This window comes from Homalodisca vitripennis, chromosome 7 (assembly GCF_021130785.1).
Source record: "Homalodisca vitripennis isolate AUS2020 chromosome 7, UT_GWSS_2.1, whole genome shotgun sequence".
NCBI lineage: Eukaryota > Metazoa > Arthropoda > Insecta > Hemiptera > Cicadellidae > Homalodisca > Homalodisca vitripennis.
Window position 1 is genome coordinate 66,785,763 of NC_060213.1, and position 20,627 is coordinate 66,806,389.

At 33.5% G+C, this 20,627-nt stretch overlaps 2 protein-coding genes across 4 annotated transcripts in view; both read right to left on the reverse strand.

Annotated features, from left to right (window-relative positions):
• The window catches only part of LOC124365955 (cytochrome P450 4c21-like), a 36,096-nt gene extending 23,844 nt beyond the window's left edge, over positions 1–12,252 (reverse strand). For 2 of the 3 annotated variants that reach the window (XM_046822106.1, XM_046822104.1), the window contains exons 1-5: positions 12,084–12,252; positions 2,977–3,173; positions 1,585–1,691; positions 1,005–1,095; positions 424–603 (exon numbers count right to left, since the gene is read on the reverse strand). In XM_046822106.1, coding sequence (XP_046678062.1) covers positions 424–603; positions 1,005–1,095; positions 1,585–1,691; positions 2,977–3,145 — 547 coding nt within the window. In that variant the 5' untranslated portion in view covers positions 3,146–3,173; positions 12,084–12,252. Of the gene's footprint in view, positions 1–423; positions 604–1,004; positions 1,096–1,584; positions 1,692–2,976; positions 3,174–12,021 lie in introns of all 3 variants that reach the window. The other variant, XM_046822105.1, reaches the window with a different exon arrangement.
• Positions 12,253–17,061: 4,809 nt separating this feature from the next.
• The window catches only part of LOC124365958 (cytochrome P450 4c21-like), a 124,665-nt gene continuing 121,099 nt past the window's right edge, over positions 17,062–20,627 (reverse strand). The window contains exon 7 of the mRNA XM_046822108.1: positions 17,062–17,643. Within this exon, the coding sequence (XP_046678064.1) occupies positions 17,486–17,643 (158 nt within the window). The 3' untranslated portion in view covers positions 17,062–17,485. The remainder of the gene's footprint in view (positions 17,644–20,627) is intronic.

A 20,627-nucleotide genomic window follows, 5' to 3' on the forward strand; every position in this document is an offset into this window, starting at 1 on the left:
TTCATGTAAATGTTTAGCTATTTAAAAGAAATTTTCTCACGTTAGTCCATGAACTCATAATTATTGCAACACTACAAAATTACTAGTAAATGTTATAATGAATTAAATTTAAAATAAATTGTAATGAGTAATTTAAAATTAAATATGTCTTCAAAGAATTAAGGTATTAAAATTTGTGCTTAATATGTCGGTTGACGCAATCTATTGTTAATTAAAATTTTTTATCAATTTAATGAGATGTTGTCAAAAATAAAATATGTGTTGGTTCATTTGAGGGTATTTGTACTGCCAATCTAACCTATTATTAAATCCTCCCACAGCAACCCTTGCTCATAATATGTCACAACCTTAATCTTAAACTAAACAAAACTTATCAAACCTTACAGTCTCCATTGAGGAAATTAACATACTAAGTAGTCTTACTTGAGCTAGCAATCACAGCCATTTCAAAAATCTCATCAGTGCAATCTGAAGGTGGGGAGCTGACCGACAACTGTTCTGTTAACTTCCTACTGAATTCGTTGAAGACCGGAAGGAAATGCTCCACATTAGAAGGATGCATCACGGGGTTCATCAGCCTCCGGTACTTCTTCCAGATGTGAACTGTAGCACAGGTGTATTTTTATGTAGTTGTTTGTAGCCTAAAATAGTGAATAAACAGTATAATGATACTGTTTATTTTTCATTTTAAAGAGTCCTAGACTAATATTTCAAACATAAAATCAATCTTAATACGGCGTTTTAAGAATGGAAGCAAATACTTAATTTTAAACTGCAAGTTTTCATAGAAAACAGGTGTATTGACCATTATTTCTCTGGTATTGAAGTAAATATTTTGTAAAATCAAAAACTATAATTCAGTAGCTTTGCTTTACAACTGAAAATAGAGACTGAGTTCATATCAAGATTATGGTACTTTAAAGTGTTCAATTATTTTGCAGTGTTCAAATAAGATAGACAATTAGTTTATATATAAGTTTTTGTTGGTAATCAACTATGCTTACCTGGAGACGAAACAATGCTATTGCCCAAAAACACTCTGAACAGGGAGTAAAGATTATCTTTCTCTAACATACTGGAGCTGTTCAAAATAACCTGAAAACAAGTGATTTAGTTAATAGTCGTATTATTTAAACGTGTTTCTACATATAATAGGGAAAACCGCACAAAGGCGGGCAGAATTTGATTTCACGTGATCATTTTATAAGCGTGGTTTTAGAGCATTTGATTTTACTCAATAAGGGATCAATTTCTAGCGTCATATAATTAAGGATATTGTTACATTTAATTTTAATACGTTGTGTGTGACAAATTTTAAATCTAAGGCTAAAACCAATTTTTTCAGTATGACTATAACCAAATATTTAACTCCTGTGCAAAAATATAATAGGAACCAATGTTTTGATCTATATTCTCAAAATGTCAATAGGGTGGACCATAATAAAACACTAGGTTACTATACAATGTAGATTCATATACATCTTTTTTAATCTAGGTTTTTAGTTGCCGTATCGAAATTTTGAACAATGATTAAATATCAATAAATTATTACACCTAAAATCATTATGATTAAGGTATACTTACTTGGATATCCACTGGGTCTACTACGACGAAAATAGGAATTGGGCCTATCCAAAAGCAGAATATGCCATTGGAATCTGAACTTATTTTCAGGAGATTTTTAGTCACATCTGAAATCAGATAACCTTTTTATCATATACTTCTTCAATATCCAAAATTAAGATGATCTAAATAACTATAACAGGATGTTTTTCTTAAGTAATGACTAATACCCTTGTAGTTGTAAATAATTAGGGGTCGCCAGAGAGTCAGCGAAGCGGGTCTGAGACATTTGACTGGTTATAAGTAGAATTAGTGATGGTTCAAACTTTCCTCAAACCTCTTGTAAATAATTTAATCTCATAATGCCCACTAAAATTTTATCGCGCAGGTTTATTAAAATAAAATTTACAGAGCCCATTTAAAAAGGAAAGTCACACCTCCTTAAAAGAAGTTAAATGTGAATTATAATTTTGGGATTTTGTGTTTCCGCTTTGGAACCGTATCTGATTAAAACCAGTGGGTTCAATTTTAGGTAATGCAGGTGTCTCGTATTATTTTACTGGATAGAAGTGTTTTATGATTATCGTATCCTTTGATGTTTACTAATTCATGTAATGGAACAAGGCTGTTCTATTTTATTGGTGTAGGAGATGAGATGTAGGTTGTTGGCATTCTCCTACAAAAGATCTGCCTCTTTGAAGAAGAGTGAGTAATTAATACATTCCAACTATCAATCGACTGCAGAACAAATCTTCTTGACGACAACTCTACTACAACCCTAGGTATTAAGCAATTGAGATAGGGATTCTAATTATTAGTCTGAAATGCATATCCGACACGATTAAACAAAATGTAAGAAAGTTTCTAAATGCACATTGTTTTTGATATGCTTTATACATAATTTATCCATTTACACCATGGTGAATAAACATCACGTTCTAAAGGTGTGACACTATAATTTAAAATATCGGACAATAAATTATTAAGATTTTTAGTCTAGAGTAATACTGTATTTTATATTTTCTTATATTTGGATTTTTTCTAAGTGATTAGACATAGTCAACTAAACGTCTGTTCCAGGATTCTTTGGTTCTTTTCATCTATTATGACGTTTTCACAATATCTTAAAAACGACGGTACTTTTTCTAACATGAAAGTATGGTTTGTATGTGGATTTTTTGTGGCCAATTCTTGAATTATCTTTCAACGCTACATCCGGTTCTACTTCATCCAGTTCCCAGGAGTAGTCTTCAGGTACATTACAAACTATGATGTTCATCACAATAAATATATCTTTTACGGAAAAACAATTAAATGAATCTGATATTAAAGCCTCCTATTCTCACCACAAACCTAAATAATAATAGATTAATTATAGTTCCCGTATGATATATAACATTTTTTAAAACTTACCAGTGATGTCACCAAAGAAGAGGAGTGCGTTGCCGATGATGGGCAGGGTGGGAGGATACGGTAGTTTGGCAGCGGTTGCGAGAACATGTCTGTACTGCCATCTGAACCGCAAGTACATTGTCAACAGGAGTAGACAGGCAGCGTACAGTAGAACCAGGAGAACTGACATTGCCGAGACTGTACTGGTGTCGGGGCTTCTAGGAATATAAACAAAATATATTGAATTACTAAGTATACCGTAACACAGGTCTTACTGAAAAATATTTACTAACCTCCCCCCTCTCGCAAACCCCGAAATAAGTCTGCCGAGACGATAAGTTCATGGCCGCCGTGAAGTACGTGTGTGTGTGCCTCCACTTATATCTTGCCTTGTTTATTTTGTCTGTAACTGTATACGCTATGCATCCCAATCTATACTTTAGAAGCTCGCTCACCACCTCACCGTGGTTCAATATAGTCGCGCCGTTCCGTGAGTGTCTCCTTCTAATTATATCTTGGCTTGTTTATATTGTGTTACACTTATGTTACAATTATATGCTATTCATCCCTGTTTGTATAAATAATTAAATTGCGATTTTCTATAATAATGTAAGTAACAGTGGTAGAAGTGAAATTTATATATTTATTTATAACAAATAATGAGCCAGCCCTAAATAGTTCTATCCCTGGTACTGAATCAAAGATAATGTTGAATATAAATACGATTTACAAGTAATGATTGGATATGCATGAAGATTGTTGACACTGTTGCAGTTTTATAGTACTCGTACAATAAATAAGAATTCAAGTGAATAAAAACAGGTTATTATACCAAATGTGGTGATCATACAATATGTCAGCACTGGTATAATTAATATAAAAATCAATGTGATCGTGTAAATTAGGCTCTGTTTTAAATCGTCTAGTTTTACATTAGATTAGTATGACGTATTTTAGAACTTATATATTTTTTTAATAATTTCGAGTTCTTACAATCACATTAAATTATTGTATGAAAACAGCTTATCATTTTAATCATTTTGCTTTTAGGGTAGAGTGGCTTAAGCTAAATCTATATAGCCCCATTTGGTCTACTTTACTAAATTCAGGTAAGATATGGGCTTGCTTGAGATAATGAAATGTTTTCATAGTAAAAAATTGCAATAAAAATGGAAATCTCACAAAATACAGAGATAGAATATACGAATCAATATTTTGTAGAAATGGAAAATGAATGTACAGTTCACTAAACTGAGATAAACATGTTTAAAAAGAAGTGACAGCTTAATCTGTATAATACTTAGATTTTTTCCAATATGGGTGCAACTATTAAAACAGCTATGAATGAATTTAAAATTGATGCAATAGGCATGAAGCCGTGATAGCCTGGCGAACGAATCATTATTAAGTGGGAAATTCCCAAAAAGATGAATAACTAATATTGTGTGTTCACTACCAACGCTGACTGCCCCTAAAAGTGCCTATCAGTTACGACCTATTTCATTATTGCCAGCCTTGCCAAAGAATTTGGAAAAGATCACCTTGCGCCTAATAGTTGTTTATATGAAGTATAAAAAAAATTACCAAACGGACAATCTAGTTTTATAATAACCCGTAGTTCATGCACTGCCCTATTGAATCTATTTAATTGATTAAAAGCACGTGGGAAAATAAATATCTTTGGTGTTACTGGATTATTTTCAGGGTTTTATCTCTATAAATCATATATTTCTGACTGTTAAAATTTATTTCCCTGGGTTTCGCAAACATTATATTGAGTGGGTCACGACCTGTTTAGAAAACAGATAACAGGTTGCTAGGTTGGTGGGTGGAATTCATCTGCACTAGCTGCAACATCGCGGAGTTCCTCAATGAAGCTGCATAGATCCTATGTTGTTGAATGTATGCCTCTGCCCCCTCCTAAACAGTTGTGTGCGGGAATGCACTATCTATCAATATCAGATGAATGTGAGCTTCACTTGTAATATGATTCGGAACTCATTGAAGAGACTGTTGTTCTGATCTTCAACGTGTATCCATCTGTTCAGTCAATAATGGAATTAAAATAAATATTGAGAAATTGCATGTGCTTCATATGACGCCCCAAAATGTTATACAGGATCCATTGAGAGTGGCTTGAGAATTGAACCTTGCGATAAGTGCCTGTTGCTTACTACTAAAGAAAGAAACCTTATGTTTTATACTTGAGAATGAACTTAAATATTCTGATTACGTCATTCACTCAATTCATCCAACTGTTAGCAGGCTAAAATGTCTGTATTGATTTAGAAATATGTTGCAGAGCTCATGCAGACACTACTTCTTTCAGTATTCTTTTATTGCTATCCTTCTTATGGCAACAGCATATCGAGGGAGGACACCAATAGAATTCAGAGATTACTAAATACAGAATTACGCTATCTGTTCAATTTGAAACGTTTTACACATATGTCCTCCTATCGGCTTGATGCTAATGTGCTTCAAATCTAATTATGTAAGGGTATTGACCAAAAGCATGATGCAAAAATTGTAGCGCTGGAGAGCCGCAGTGCTTGTACGAGAAGATGCGATTCTGGAATGAGATATACCAGAGTAGCACACTCCATGATAAACAGTTTCCCTGCCGAAAATTGATACTGAAGGTGGGCAGGAGAAGCTTCTCTCATAATCGACTCCTTGAAAGTTTAAAGAATCCTTCAGGATTAAAATATAAGAGCCATTTATAAGACGTTGTACTTGTCAAGACGATAGAGTATAGTTATTTTTATTTAGCATAATAGCCGTTACCTGCGGTTTTGCGCGCTGTTATTAAATCGAAGTCCGTAGCCTTCTTAGTCGAAACACTTATGATGTACTATCATGGTCCCCTATGATCTTTTTCAAATGGTTGCGAGACTTCAAGATTTGCGCGTATAGGAGTATTTTTGGTTCAAATGAATTATAGTTCCGATGACACAGCTGAGTTTGCCATGTTGCCTCGATCAATAAAATATAACATTGATCTAGAAAAACTTCTTTTTTAACAAATAGTCACTTATTTTCAGCTCCTTTGGTATGCTTCCGTTCTAATATACTTCTAGTGCCATAGTTGGGTTTGCCTTGTCTTATAATTATTCTTAATTATAATTATTGACTTTTCGGACAGTAACCTGATACCTTGTTATTCCATTAAAGTATACGCTATAGGGTTTGGAAAGTAATACCCTGGTCATCTAAAACTTGTCATATTCATGATTAATTTACTAAAAAACATTTTGAATAACTGTTTAAAACTTTAAGTTTAATCATCTTCAACGTTAAAAGCACTCAAACATGGATGTATATTATTAATTTACTTTATTAACGGCTTCATGAAATTAAAATCAATTACTGTATTTAAAAGAGGAAAATAACAACAGTTACTTTGTTGGGAAACATATATTGAAATATGTATGAAACTGATAAAGTTCATGTAAAAGCTATACAATTAATATACATATAATTTTAGGACGTAAAAAATTAGGGTTATTTGTACTTTATTTTAGTACGTTATAATTTAATGCTTTTTAAGGCAATGGATCTGTGATAACATGTAGTTTTAATAACGAAAATGAAAATTAATTTGGCTTAAACAACATTATAACTTACCTAATTACACGAATTTTAGGCATTTCGTTGCCATAACAAGGGTGATCTGAATCCTCTCTTCAGGAAAAGCTTCTCCCAACTTCCTTTGACATGCTTTGTCAGGTATTTTCAAAATTTGTATACTTACTCTCCTCTTGTACTCGTATCATGTCAAGTTCACTCATTACTAAAGCTGTCTTTTAATTTACATAAATTATAGTACTTGTAGCACAGGTTATCTATCCTCATTTTTTATTAAAGTTCAAAACTCCAAATCATCATTATAAACACAAAAGCTCATAGTTTGCTAGTCTGACAAATACAGTATTCTGTAATCATGAACAAATCACAGCATTCAAAGTTTCCTTGGGATTTTGTACATAAACATTTGTATAAATAAATGTAAAATTACATGTACCATGCCATTTTATTGTTCGCTCAGGAAAAGATGATGAGGAAACCCCATAAGGTGTCTATAATGGTTACGTAGAAAAGAGCTTAAACCCTGGGCCTGCCCTTGCGATCCCATTGACGTCACCAACTAACTGCCTTAACTTTCCATTAACTTATAGAACGTTCTTACCACGTCTCATAAGGCTGCATTGAGAATTGTGACCGTAATCATAATGATACATAGATAGGGAATGTTACATGTAAAAACCACAATAAGAAGATTAGAAATGTACCTAATAGAAATGTGCTTAAGAGTCGTGTGACCGACTATGTAATCAGTGTATAAACTATAAATGCATATACCAACAAATCTCTTTCATCCTATTTATTTCATTTACACTCTGTTTTTCATTTTCTTTGCTGACAGTTGAAAAATTATTAAATAATCATTGTCAGTTGAGAATATTATACTCGTATTTATAGCTAATCCTAGTACTTCCGTACAATCTGTAGCTATTAACACGAAACTGCAGAGCATCTTCTGTTAGATTTTCTTCGAAGTTAATCGATTTTTCAGTAGGATTATTATAAAACCTATACAAATTAAGCTTATAACTTAAAATTATTGTGTTCAAAGTATGGACTGCGCAAACCCAAAAATTATTGCTTGCGGCTTTTATATTTTTTGGCCTTAAGAGTAAAGTAAAGTGTTAAACCACAATGTACACAAGAGGTTTCACTTAATTTGCGGAGCGTTAGCAAAACCTATCACTCGAGAGGCCTGAAAAATTTCGAACTTTTTCCTGTTTGTCTGTCCACACGATGTCACGTGGACACATTTAGATTTACTTAGGCACTTATTTAGTAGGCAAATTTAGGCTTATAATTAGGTTTGTAGCTTCATTTATATGTAGAAAAAGGAAGTAATATAACTTTGTATGCTACTCCATGGACTAGCACAATGATAACGTAAACATTGCAGAATAAATTATCTCAAAAAATATTTAATCTCCAGACTCTTACTTTTGTATGTATCTCGCTTCTAAGAAGCCAGGGGACGTAAAATGTATTTGCTTTATGACTGTTTGTCTGCCTCTGCGCTCAGTTGAAATGTAAATGTATACAAACTTGATTATTTGCACGCAAATTCTGCAAAGCCTGTTAGGGGACACACGATGTGGCGTACTCATTCTATTAACTAATAGTATTAAGTTTTCAAATCTTTATCATATGTGTTTCAGGTTTGATCAAAACCAATATCATAAGGAGAAACTGCCAGTTCAAAAGGACTTTTAGGTTCCGACGGAAAACCAAACTTGCTGGGATTCCTTAACATAAAGGAGGCTGTTGACTCGTTCATGGGACTTGGATAAGGAATAATGAATACTCTCGCTTCCATTAAGAATTTGGACTGAGAAAGAATTCCAGGGACCAATTAGTTTATATTCTTTTGTCATAAAATTATCATCATTACATATTAAATTTTACTGAATCCACGGTACCAGACCGTGACCATTGAAGGTTATGTTCCGAATGAATGACTTTAAACCGTTGTGGATTTACAACCACAACAAGTTCAAAAGACCTCCTACATAATCTTGACTAAATATTTCAGCTATAGGTTTCTATTTTAAAAATCATCTTTGAGTAACTATGATGTATTTGATAGACTGTTATAAAAGAAGGAACGCATAACAATTTTAAATATGTATATAAGTGTCAAACAATATGAATACTACAAAAAGCACATTGAATTAATTAAATTATACGTTTTCATAATATTTGCAAAAATATTCATAACTGACGATTAAAAGTGTAAAGCGATTTAATATTCTACACTTATTGCCATTATATAATATAAGTATAATACCAAAATATTCACTGCATTATTTAATGATTATAAGGTAGACAGGAATGAAAGTCTTAAAAGTGCATGCAGATTTTACACAAGGGACGACCAGATACTACAATTGAGGGAGGAGTTTTTTGGCGCGTGACCTTGAAGCAGCCAAAGAACAATTAACTACGTTAGTTTGAGGTCTGTACACCAAAACACTGTTACAGCGGTCTGTGGTGGTCACAGCGCACCGTGACAGATTGCAGATGACGTGTTGTGCCGAATTGCACTCTTCGTTGCCCCTACAGTAGATAGGCAGACTTAGATGTCCAGAGTATCCTAAATATTAGCTAATAATTAAACAGCGGACTGTCACGCAAAATAAGGAAATGTTTCAATTTGTTTAAATAATTAATATCTCCATTTTAAGTTGAATCATCGCACATGTATTAAAGTAACAAGTTTATTTTTATCTACCTTTACAATGTGGAAGAATATAACAAATTACATCAATACTTACGATGAAAAATGTCCATTATCTTATTCGTCCTTCAAATCGTTAAATTTCGATTGGTTAGAACGACTTCTTGTTTTTCCCTTAGGACAAAGACGCTTAGAAAATTGCACCTAGTCCTATAAGGACCTTTGCACTGCTCCTAAAGTGACAGAATATTCTGGGTGGTTAATGTTGGGGGTAAGGGCCGCCTTCTGTAGAGATTCACGAGGAAGAATTTAGAACACTAATCTCAAGTCCATGTCCCCTCGCAAGATGGGAAAGCCAGCTCTCTCCTGTCAAAGCATGCAAGGGGTGGCACACTCTTATGGCTTCCAAGAACCTTTGACTCTTAGTGAACGAGCCCTAAAAACTCAAAAAGTTATCTCTGGCAGTAGACTAGACATAACGAATTACCCTTGAGCCCAGAACCTCGACTTTTGATGTTAGTGATGTGCCGCTCCTGGACAGCCATGAGGTTACCCAGTTTTCAGGGACACATCGGTTTTTGCTGTACCAAATGTGGTTCAACTGGACGGTATAAACCTGCCAGGAGTGAAGCCTCTGGGGAATTACAAAGAATTAATATACAACTTATAAGCGTGACATCCAGCAGGGCTTCGTTCAAATTTGCTGCATTCTGTAATGAAAGTTGTGCCATTTATTATAACTGTGACTATTATAAGTGTATATGTGTCTACATATTTGACAAGAGCTTATGTTAATCTAGCTAACTTTATGCCACTATATATGTCTCAACATGTTGAAAGTGCCTCCAGTTATAATGATTTAATATATTATACAAATAGTGTTCAACACACCATTGTAAAGTGAAATGTGCAGTAATGAGTATGTGTGCTTTAAAAACTACTTCTAACGTTAATATAAGGTATAAAGCAGTTATAATGTTCTAGTGGTATGTAATTACTAGTTTAAACTAAATATTATTACTAAAATTTAATTTTGTACAGTACTTTTAAGTCACATACGTGAATTAACACTAGTTTTTTTTTGATATAAAGGATATGTTTGTTCTTCAATTCTTAATAATACTCTACATATAATATATACATTTTTTAACTTTTGAAAAAAAAAATTCTCGTAGCCTACCCACTTCTTTATGAATTTCATTACATTTTCTACTAAGAATATTTTTATAACTACGATAAAGAATTCAATAAAAGTAATAAATATTTGGCCAATGGCAAACTTGGAATTGTCAGACATATTTTATATTATACGATAACTTGTTATGTTATATGAAAGTAAAGAACTTTAAAAAATATTCTCTCATTAGTATATTGACGCAGGATTTTGCCTTGTAAAGGTCCTTTAGTGAAACATGTAATCTTCCGTCTACTCCTAATAGTAGAATGTTTCTTTTTGCACGTATCAATAGTTCATACTTTGAATATCTTGTCAACTTGTGAACACCATTTTTGACAACTTTGTGGATGTACACATTCCTTATGGTATGTGTTATGTATAACGTTTAAAAACTTGATTACATAATTTACATGAAAAAGAGGTCGTCTTCTTAGTAGGTATAAGAAAGAGTTTCTATAATTTTATCAACCTTGAAATATCTAGTTGTAATTTAAAATTTCTTTTGGCTGCTTTGACTTAGGATTTTATGCAGAATTATTATGAATATAGTGAAGGAAAAGTTTAAAAGAGTGAAAAATTAGTACAAGCTATGACACTGAAATACGAGCGATGCACGTGCTGGCCTACTTAAGTTTTCATTCAGTTCGGTATGTAAAATATACTCTAGAGAAAATACATTTTATAGTGTTTTGTAAGGTCGGTAATCTTACTTTGGTAATTTTTCAATGTACATTACAATTCAAATTACTATAAAATCTTTATTCATAAATAATTCGGACGAACTTCTGGAAATGTTCCTGAAAATTTCATTTACACAACACACGTCTCCAATGAAACTTTTTTTCACATTTGACTAGTGGGTTTAAGATAAATTTTTGCACTGATTATGGGAAAATAGTATAAAAGTACATGACTCATAGATAAGGCACAAGTATATCCTAAAATTTCCTTATTTTCTTAGGTTTTCTGGTTCAGTATGCGTACGATCTTTTTTATATTACAACAGCGAATGTTACTGGTCAATTTAGTCTGAGTTATGGACCTTTAATGATGAGCAGGTAAATAAACAATGTGAGTACGCTATTTAAAAAAAAATTATTCACAACCCCACTGTCTGCCCCTCCCAACCCTACTCTCTGCCCCATCCAAACCCTACTGTCACTCCTCCCAACCCTACTGTCTGCCCCTCTCAACCCTACTGTCTGCCCTTCCCAACCTTACTGTCTGCCCCCTCCCAGCCCTACTGTCTGCCCTCTCAACCCTACAGTCTGCCTCCTCCCAACCTTACTGTGTGCCCCTCCCACCCCTACTGTTTGCCCTCTCCCAACTCTACTGTCTGCCCCTACAAACCCTACTGTCTGCCTATTCAAACCCTACTGTCTGCCCCCTCCCAACTCTACTCTCTGCCCCTCCAAACCCTACTGTCTGCCCCCTCCCAACTCTACTGTCTGCCCCTCCCAACCCTACCGTCTGTCTCTTCACAGCTCTACTGTCTGCTAGGCGTTAATGTACTTATTTTTCGTCATAAATCCTTCACTTACACGCTATACGTATAGAGTAGTAGTACTACATGAGTCCATTAACACAATCGAGAGCTAAATACAAGATGAATTAAAGTAATAAGCTGTACCTCTGTGGCCAGCTGGCATCCTTTGTTCTCCCTTGAAGCGGGAGCAAGTTCACTCTACTTACTTGTAGAGGAGGATCTCCGCTAGCTGTTACGCACGAACATGTAAGTATGGTTGGTGGTCCAGGCACTCAGCTGGTGAATAGAATTTACAATCCAGAAACAGAGCTGTAAAGCGCTAAGTTCGTCATATCTTCGTGTACACTATGTTAATGCGGATCGTTAAATATTTAATTGAATATATAAACACAATATATCATCTACTGTATTATCAATGTGGAAAAGATTGCACGTGGAGGTGATTGCAACGGCAAAAATTTTATGATATAAGGGGTATGATTCACATCTCCTCTGTTCTCTCTACCAACGTTATACGAATGCATGCGGTAAAACTTTGAATATTATTTATATTTAACTATTTATTGACGATACTCTCTCAAATTGTTGTCCAATTATATCAACATTTATACATTAGAGTTTGCACTTCTTGTCAAAATTGAAATATCTTGCATGACATTAATCATTACATACTGTAAAACTTAAATTGGTTTCTAATTTTTTATTTACCAGAATTTCTTTTTAAATGTCTATGAAATAGTTTATTAATTGTATTTGGAAGTTTATTTTATTCGTGTTTTATTTTACTAATTCGATTTGTAATTCTTATTTTTTATATTTCCAATTTTACATAGAAACTCTCCATGCTTTTCGACTTTAATGTAAGTTGTTGATGACACTCTATCATGGATTGTATATATATATATATATATATATATATATATATATATATATATATATATACACACATCTTCTTTAATGCCAATCGGCTTCAACACTCTTCTAAGTACTTTAAAGTATACACAAAAACAGAAACAAAAAATTCAGTGCTTAAGTTTATTTTTATTAATTCAAATTTTAATTCTTTTTTAATATATTTTCAATTTTACATAGAATCTCTGCATGATTTTTGACTTTAATCTAAGTAGTTGGAGCACTCTATCATCAAATAAGGGAAATATAATTATAAATATAATAAGGGAAGCATAATTCTGTCAAAAGTTAACCAAGTTGGATTGAATTTCAGTCTTTAATTTTATAGTAAATGCTAAATAATATCATTGTCTTTTAGATTATTAAGTCTTAATTATTAAGTCCACCAACAACGACACTAGCTTTTGTTTCGTTTTAAACTGAAAAGTATTTTTCATATTTTAGAGTTTCTAAAGCTGGAATTGTTACATTGGCTTAAAACCACGGTCCAGAAAAATGTAATCTAACATAGTTTTTTCCGATTGATACAAATAGAGTCTTCGGAGTAAATTTCTGACCATCTTATCTTCTAGGAAAATTTTTAAGGGAACCTTGTAGTCCCTATACTGCGCATGTTAAAAATGTAATGTTTAGGTACCCTTAAAACAAGAACATTGTACATTGCTTATTTGTATCTTTCTAAATAATGTTTACTTAACTATAAGTAAATATAACGTTAAAAAAATTACATAAAAATAAAAAACCACTAACCTTTTCAATTTATTGCTTATAAATATTTATTTTTAATTTATTTCTAACAGTTTTAACAATTTAATTTTAGTTAACATTGTAGGACACACAGATATACATAACAGAACCAAAATCCAGACTGATAACCAAAGAGGTTGATGAAAAAAGTGTACTTGAGTGTCAGGAAAAGTGATCTTCCGTAAGGTGCCAAGAACTGCAAACTTGTCCTTTTGATACACTAAAAGAGTCCAGCACCATACACAACAGTTTTTCTTCTTCCATATCTTCCATTTTTCTTTGGCATTTCGTTTTAGATTTCTTTTATTTTTAAAGCATTCTAAGGCTGCTTTGTTGGCATTTAAAAACTCTATTTTGATCAATTTGTGTTAGGCCGACTACCCAATTTCCTCCAGCATTACCACATAGTTTCTGAATAACTTGCACATTACCCAGAGCACCACAGTTAAATGCAATTATAGCATCTAACACTCCAACTTTTAATGTTTTTATTCCAACAAAGCTGTTTTTGGATATTCTGGTCCAGATGGCGTTATTAAATGACTCGTTTGGATTTTGTGTGCGGCCATGAAGACATTTTAGAAATAAATTTGTATTTGAAAGGTCCTTAAAAATATGTTTTATTTCCAGCATAATAGGCTAAGGCACTGCATTTTTATAGGTATATTTCTCACCTGAAAACAGGCACTTTTGGTATTTGCACCATGACGATTCACCCTTTGGGACAAAGTTCGTGCTGGGGAGAGTTGTCAGTCGAAAAAGAGATGAAAATATATCGCCCACACCGCCTTTCTCATTTTATCAACATTTTCAAGGTTGTCTCGGATTGCTTTACTATAATATGTTTGAATACTGTCAATAATTGCATCAGTAAGCCTACTACGTCCTGAAATAGGTTTCCCATCATTTTACTTTTGGCCTCGTAGTTTGGTTTTCAATCTACGTAAACGACTACCCATCATTTATTGGACGTATCCAATACACTCCAACTTACTGATTTGGATACTATCACCATATGGCTTGGCCTGCTCAACAGATGAAGAAGCAGAGCTGACACAGTCACCTAGATATTTTATATACGTAACACCCCGTTTGTCTTCTGATCGCTTGAAAACCTCAATTGCTGCTGCTATCTCCATGCCTCTGCTCGATCCGTCATAGTTTTTGCTAAATGTTTATCGGTGGGATTCACTAGTTTTAGTTTTCTTATTACAAGAGCAGTATTTCAATAGAACAACTTCATCTAAAACTTTCCCAGTGTCCACACTTGTTACGGAAAGTACACCATTCAGGGATGTGTGGCCGCGCTTCTGCCACGTACCGTCAAATACACCTGCGATATCTTTCTCCCCTTTATTTTCTAAAACAGCTTCTTGGGTAGCTTGGGTCATTGTAGCCTCAGCTATTTCTTTAGTAGCTTCATGAATAATTTCGTTATAAAGCTTAAACCTACCGGGTGGCTTTGGAAGATCCATGACTGCGCACAACATATCCGCTGCAGCCTTCCCTTTACCTATGGATCGGAATCCATAAACACAGCGTAAGTTAATATCAAAGTAGCCCTTTTCAGTTTTACTGCTACTGTAAAAGTAGTTTTCATAGCCACATGCACTATAAAACAATCATAGTTGTACAGCAAGCCCCATACGGCTTTCTGGGATTTCGACGATTTGTAACACAAGATTGTTGCACTCGACACACTTTGTTAAGAAAGAAATAGGTTGTTTAAAATTTCTAAATTTAAAATATAATTTATTTTTGTATTTTTACTGGGTAAGTACTCACTGTCATCTCCACACATAGGTAGATACATCAATTTACTTTTAGAGGCCGAATTGTTCAGAGTAGAAGTTGAGGTTTCCTCAGTTGTACCTAGGCTACGCTCTGACTCACAGTAAAATGTCGTTTGAACTGGTACTATTATTAATAGCGACTTTACCAAGAGTAAATCGGTTCCCTTTAAACTTGTTCTTGCCAAACCTTTTATTTCTAGGCATTGTAACACAACTTTAAAAGTCAAATTAACAAAACACTACGTATAAGATTGATGTCAACAACAAACATAACCAAACTAAGTGAATCAACAATACCATAAGTTTAGGAAGCAGATTAGTGAAGCATAAAGCTTGAATAGACCAAGTTAACATTACATAGAGTAAAGATGTAAGGTATAACTGACAGTATTATTACTATATATAATCATGGGTTGTTCTGACACGATGGCTAAGTGAGATTTGAGAGGTAAGGAAAATATAGGTCGGTAGGGCATTCTTTAAATATTTTTTAAAGTGTAAATACACATTGTTATTACATGTTACATGACACATGTTATATATCAAAGTGTTCGAAAATATATGTAGAATCAAAAGATATATAAAACTAAAATTTCCTTTTTTTATTTTTTTGACTATAAGGTTCCCTTGGTACATGAGTACTTACGTAATCGTTGAAAAGTCGTCAAAAGAATGGTTATTCCTTACACATTCTCACTCAATATATATTTAAAGAAATTGCAAATAATAAACAATGCTTACACAGAACCGTTGGTTACATTTTACAGGCTCATTTATTTAATATTACACAAATTAGAGGCAAATATGGGATTTTTCGCCAAATTAAAAACGGGTGGGGTGTATCCCGGATGGATTTTCGAAATAAACAGGCCTATACTCATCCCAGGACCCATAAATATGTCCACGTAAAATTTCAAAACAATCGGTTGATTATTTCCGTGAAAACAAAGCAAACAAACCAGGTTCTTTCACATTTATAGTACTATTAGATACAGTACTTAATCAGTTTTGTTATGCAGATTGCAAAGACAAAGTAACTATCTATTTTTAATTTTTTAATTCACTAGTGAAAATAAACCATATAATGGATGGAAAATAATATTTAAACGGTGTCTGAAACCCACCTTTAAAAAAGTTATGAATGATTTTTGCACATTAGGTCATGGAAATTGGTTGTCTTCCTAAATAGTTTTACTGAAATTAAAGGAAAAGTTTACGGATGGCACTCTCTTCCTCTCATAACAGAAGCAGATTACAAGCGACGGAAGTAGATGCATTTGGACTAAATTAGTCTTTTTAAGCTTACGTATGCACATATTTTCTTGATCAGGGTAAAAACTAATATTACATAGAGCACCAGCTAAAGAACGAAATTAAATCTAAGTCTGATTCTAAAACAAACGTACGTGTTCATTTTGTTAGACAGTGCAATAAGACACACTCAACTGTGAAGTCATAAATAAATTAGAGCGAAGTGAATTTAATCGGTCGTATCTGAATCTTTTGGAACCTTTTCAGTCGTACGTAAGATATATATTTTCTTTACGGAGAAAAATTTGAACTATCTCTATAGCACTCGACAAATCTTAGACAAAAAGTAAATTACAAGAGCCGAAAATAGACGCTTTTTAATCGAAGTTGGTTTTTGTTTGTATTATATTTTCTTGGAGGTATATATATTCTTATTGGGAACAAATAAAACTCAACAATGACATTTGAAATATCTTGTATAAAAATTTAATCTAAACAGAAAAAAGTTCACAATTTTTGACCAAATTAGGTTTTTGAGACTTATAGGTATATTTATTCATACATCAAAACCTAAAATAAACTCATTCAAAATCGTATTAACGTTTTGAATCTCTCAGCCATGAATTCTGAAATAATATGTACTTGATATGTCTACTTATGTTTAACAAACTAAAGGGCTTCATCATATTACATCATCACTAATTAAAGTATGGCCTTCGAGTTAGAAAATTACGTTTTGCAGTAAAAATATTAAAGAAATACATAACAGCGAACACTAACCACTACATTTAATAGTTGGTTTTTACGCACACAAAAAAAACATTCATGACGGTTCATGCTATGGTTACTAATAATTAAAGTTATTCAACTCGTATACTCTTTAGCAGATTAAAATGAAACCGTTGCTATCGCGGTTGGAAGGTGACCAGAAGCGGAGTCTTGCTGTACATTATCGTCCTCAGCTCGTACTCTATGTCTGACAATTTTGTGTGTGATTTAACTCGCAGGCGTCTCAAGATATGGACCAGGGCTGTCTTCAGGATCACCATGGCGTATGCCTTCCCTTAGAACACATTCAGGACATTAACGTCTACGTACATGTAACATACTACAAAGATAGTCATTATATAGGATCAATGGGGGAAAATATACGGTATTTTCATCCATTTCCGTGTATCCATGGTCTTAGATAAAATTAGATTAGTTTAAAATGTATAAAGAATTCTAAGTTCCCAACGCACTTGTGTATATGGCACACTCCAAGTTCCACTAGCAGGCCTGCCTACCCCAACGAGGGCTATGACATTCTGCCCAATGCTGACGAAGAATTGATCAAACTTGTCTGTGGGTTGGATAAAAATAGGTTCCCCTAACGTTAGGCCTCTCAATAATGTATTTGTCAACCTCCTACGGTTGATTGTATAGTTTAAACCTAGAATCTTCGTGGTGTTCAAGTGTTGTAATCCTTAAGTGTGCAAGTGGTTCCTGGTACGGTAGTGCCCAGTAATAAGAGAAATAACATGTAAAATGGCCTTGTTTAAGTTCATAAGGAATTTTATGATTAGCATTTTAATGCCTATATTGGGTTTCTTGCCAAATTGCTTAATTAAGCAATAAAATTGATTTTAGCAACAAATATTTATTCTTCCTAAAAAATAAGTTTTAATGAAGATGTTAATATAGAGTTTAAATGGAATGTCAAATGAACAGCCGAAGCTGGGGTAACTATCAATATTCGCTTACATTATGTTCTGTACAGTCTAAACTTGCCTTTTTCCATTTTACAGATCTTAAAGTTTCATAGAATGCAACTTAGTTTCTATCATTACCATTTAAAGATTTTTTACTACGTAGTTAATTTTGATAAAAGTGTCAAGAATTTTTAAATAATTAAGTTCAACTATTTGGACAGTAAATTATGAGGAGTTTCTATTCAAAGCCTGTTCGTATAACAAAACATTCGAGAGAAAAGCTATTCTTATTTAAAACAAATACTAATGACAGGTTTGAGTTTTAGTTTCATAGTATATAAATAGTTATATGGATAATTAACCCTCCATCGGGCGCTTAAAATTAGAAACACCATCAGGCGCTAACGGAGGTTTCCTCCAGGTTAGCAAAATTGAATATCATACTCGTTTAAACTGTTTTTATTTGTTTAAATATTCATACTGATTTAATTACAATGTAATATATTTATTTTTAGAAATTAAATAAAAATTAATTCTTATGTAATGAATTTTCCAAATAAGAAATTCAAAATTTAATCAAATGTTATTGTATAATAACAACATGATTAATTTTAAGGAATAATGCAATTAATTGTAAAAATGTTTAACCTAGTGTAATAATATATGGAAATTACATTGGTTTTTAACTTCTTACAAAAACAACTTACTTCATTTCTTGAGATATTATACAATTGTAATGTCAATTATTACTCTGAAATCAAAATTTATTCTATATTAAAACTTTTTTTTACACAGTACACACAGTTTCAAAACTTGTTCCTTTTGGTTCTTATAACGACAATGTTCACTCCATAAACAGTACTGAAATGTTCTCTAGCACACGGGTACTGTACTGACAAGTCTCTTGTCTTCATTCTCCATTTCACAAAATTCAAATAAAATATATTGTAAAACATAAAAAGAAACCATCACAATTCACACATTTAGGCGCACACGGATTATTACTCCATAAAAACTAAACACAATAAGGCGCTCACGAAGATTTCGTCCAAGCACTACAAACACAACATCGGGCGCTCACGGAGGAATCGTCCAGTCTCGCACGGAAGTAGACCACATACTGACAGATTTTGACAAAGATAAGTGGGAGGCTATTGTTTCGCTTCCCCAAAAGATGCTCGTGAAGTACACTGCGGGAAACGACTGCCAACATCAGAAAAGTAGTACTATTTTTAATAATAAAAAATACACGGAGGAAAACTCCGTTTAGCGCCCGATGTAGGGTTAAGGATCCGACAGGTCCGTCTTAATATCGTGCCCTTTGTTCTTTGACTGAGTGGGTGATTACTTTTGACAGAAAGGTCCTACTCTTGCAATCTTCTAAGTCCAAGGGAGAACTTTATTGATATTGGGGTCAAAGGATCAGAGGACGAACGTTGCAGTAGTCCGGCAAAGGTTGCAGTCGATTCGTGAGGACTTTCGTTATATTCTGTCAAGTCCTTCGATACTTCCTTCTATCAAATTATTTTACACATGGGTTCGGATTTCATAGTCAGCAATATACACACGATCATATATAGATATATCGTTTTCTGCATACGGTTTCGTCAATTTGTCAGGTTTTATACATGTTTACGATTGTTTCGCTCGATCTAGCTTCCACATTACCTCAGGACCTTCCCTAACTTGCGTCCTCGATGTGAAAAGGGTTGTGTAAGTTAAGTTCCAGTCGACATAATAGCCTACCATTGTGGTTATTCAGCTGCAGCATACTATAGTCGTGTGCTTCAATTGTATCAAGGACATGACTTGCTTATACCACAAGAAAGTTCAAGCTGAATAAAGTGACTTTTTGAGCCGTTTCTCAAAACTTTGTCAGAGGTTTCGTTGCCACTAAATCCGGGATATCTAGAAACGAACTGAGGTGTACGACGCACTGAATTACAACTAGCTGGAATAAATAAATTCTGGAAATCCATGCCTGCCCTCAAGTAAATTCTGTTCAGTTAAATACCGTAAGAGTGCCCTGGCTCTTAGTATCACTTAGTATATAGTATCACTGTCCGTTGATTAATATTATTCCTAGTCAACCCTATATTAGCGAATGTTAACGTAGCATACGCAGAATTCAAACATATAACTGGCCTCAGAAAGAATTAGTTTATATAATTAAAGTTTTTTTCTATGTTTCATTTTTATGGGTGTTGACCGATTTCCAAAAACTGGTCAACCAATTTTGATGAATGTTGTTTTAAACGAAAGAAGGCTCCTCCAAAGTAGTCCTTTAAAGTTTCCTAAAGTATATGATTAGGGAATAACTTTTGAAGGTGACAGGAAAAGGAAATTATGGAGATTT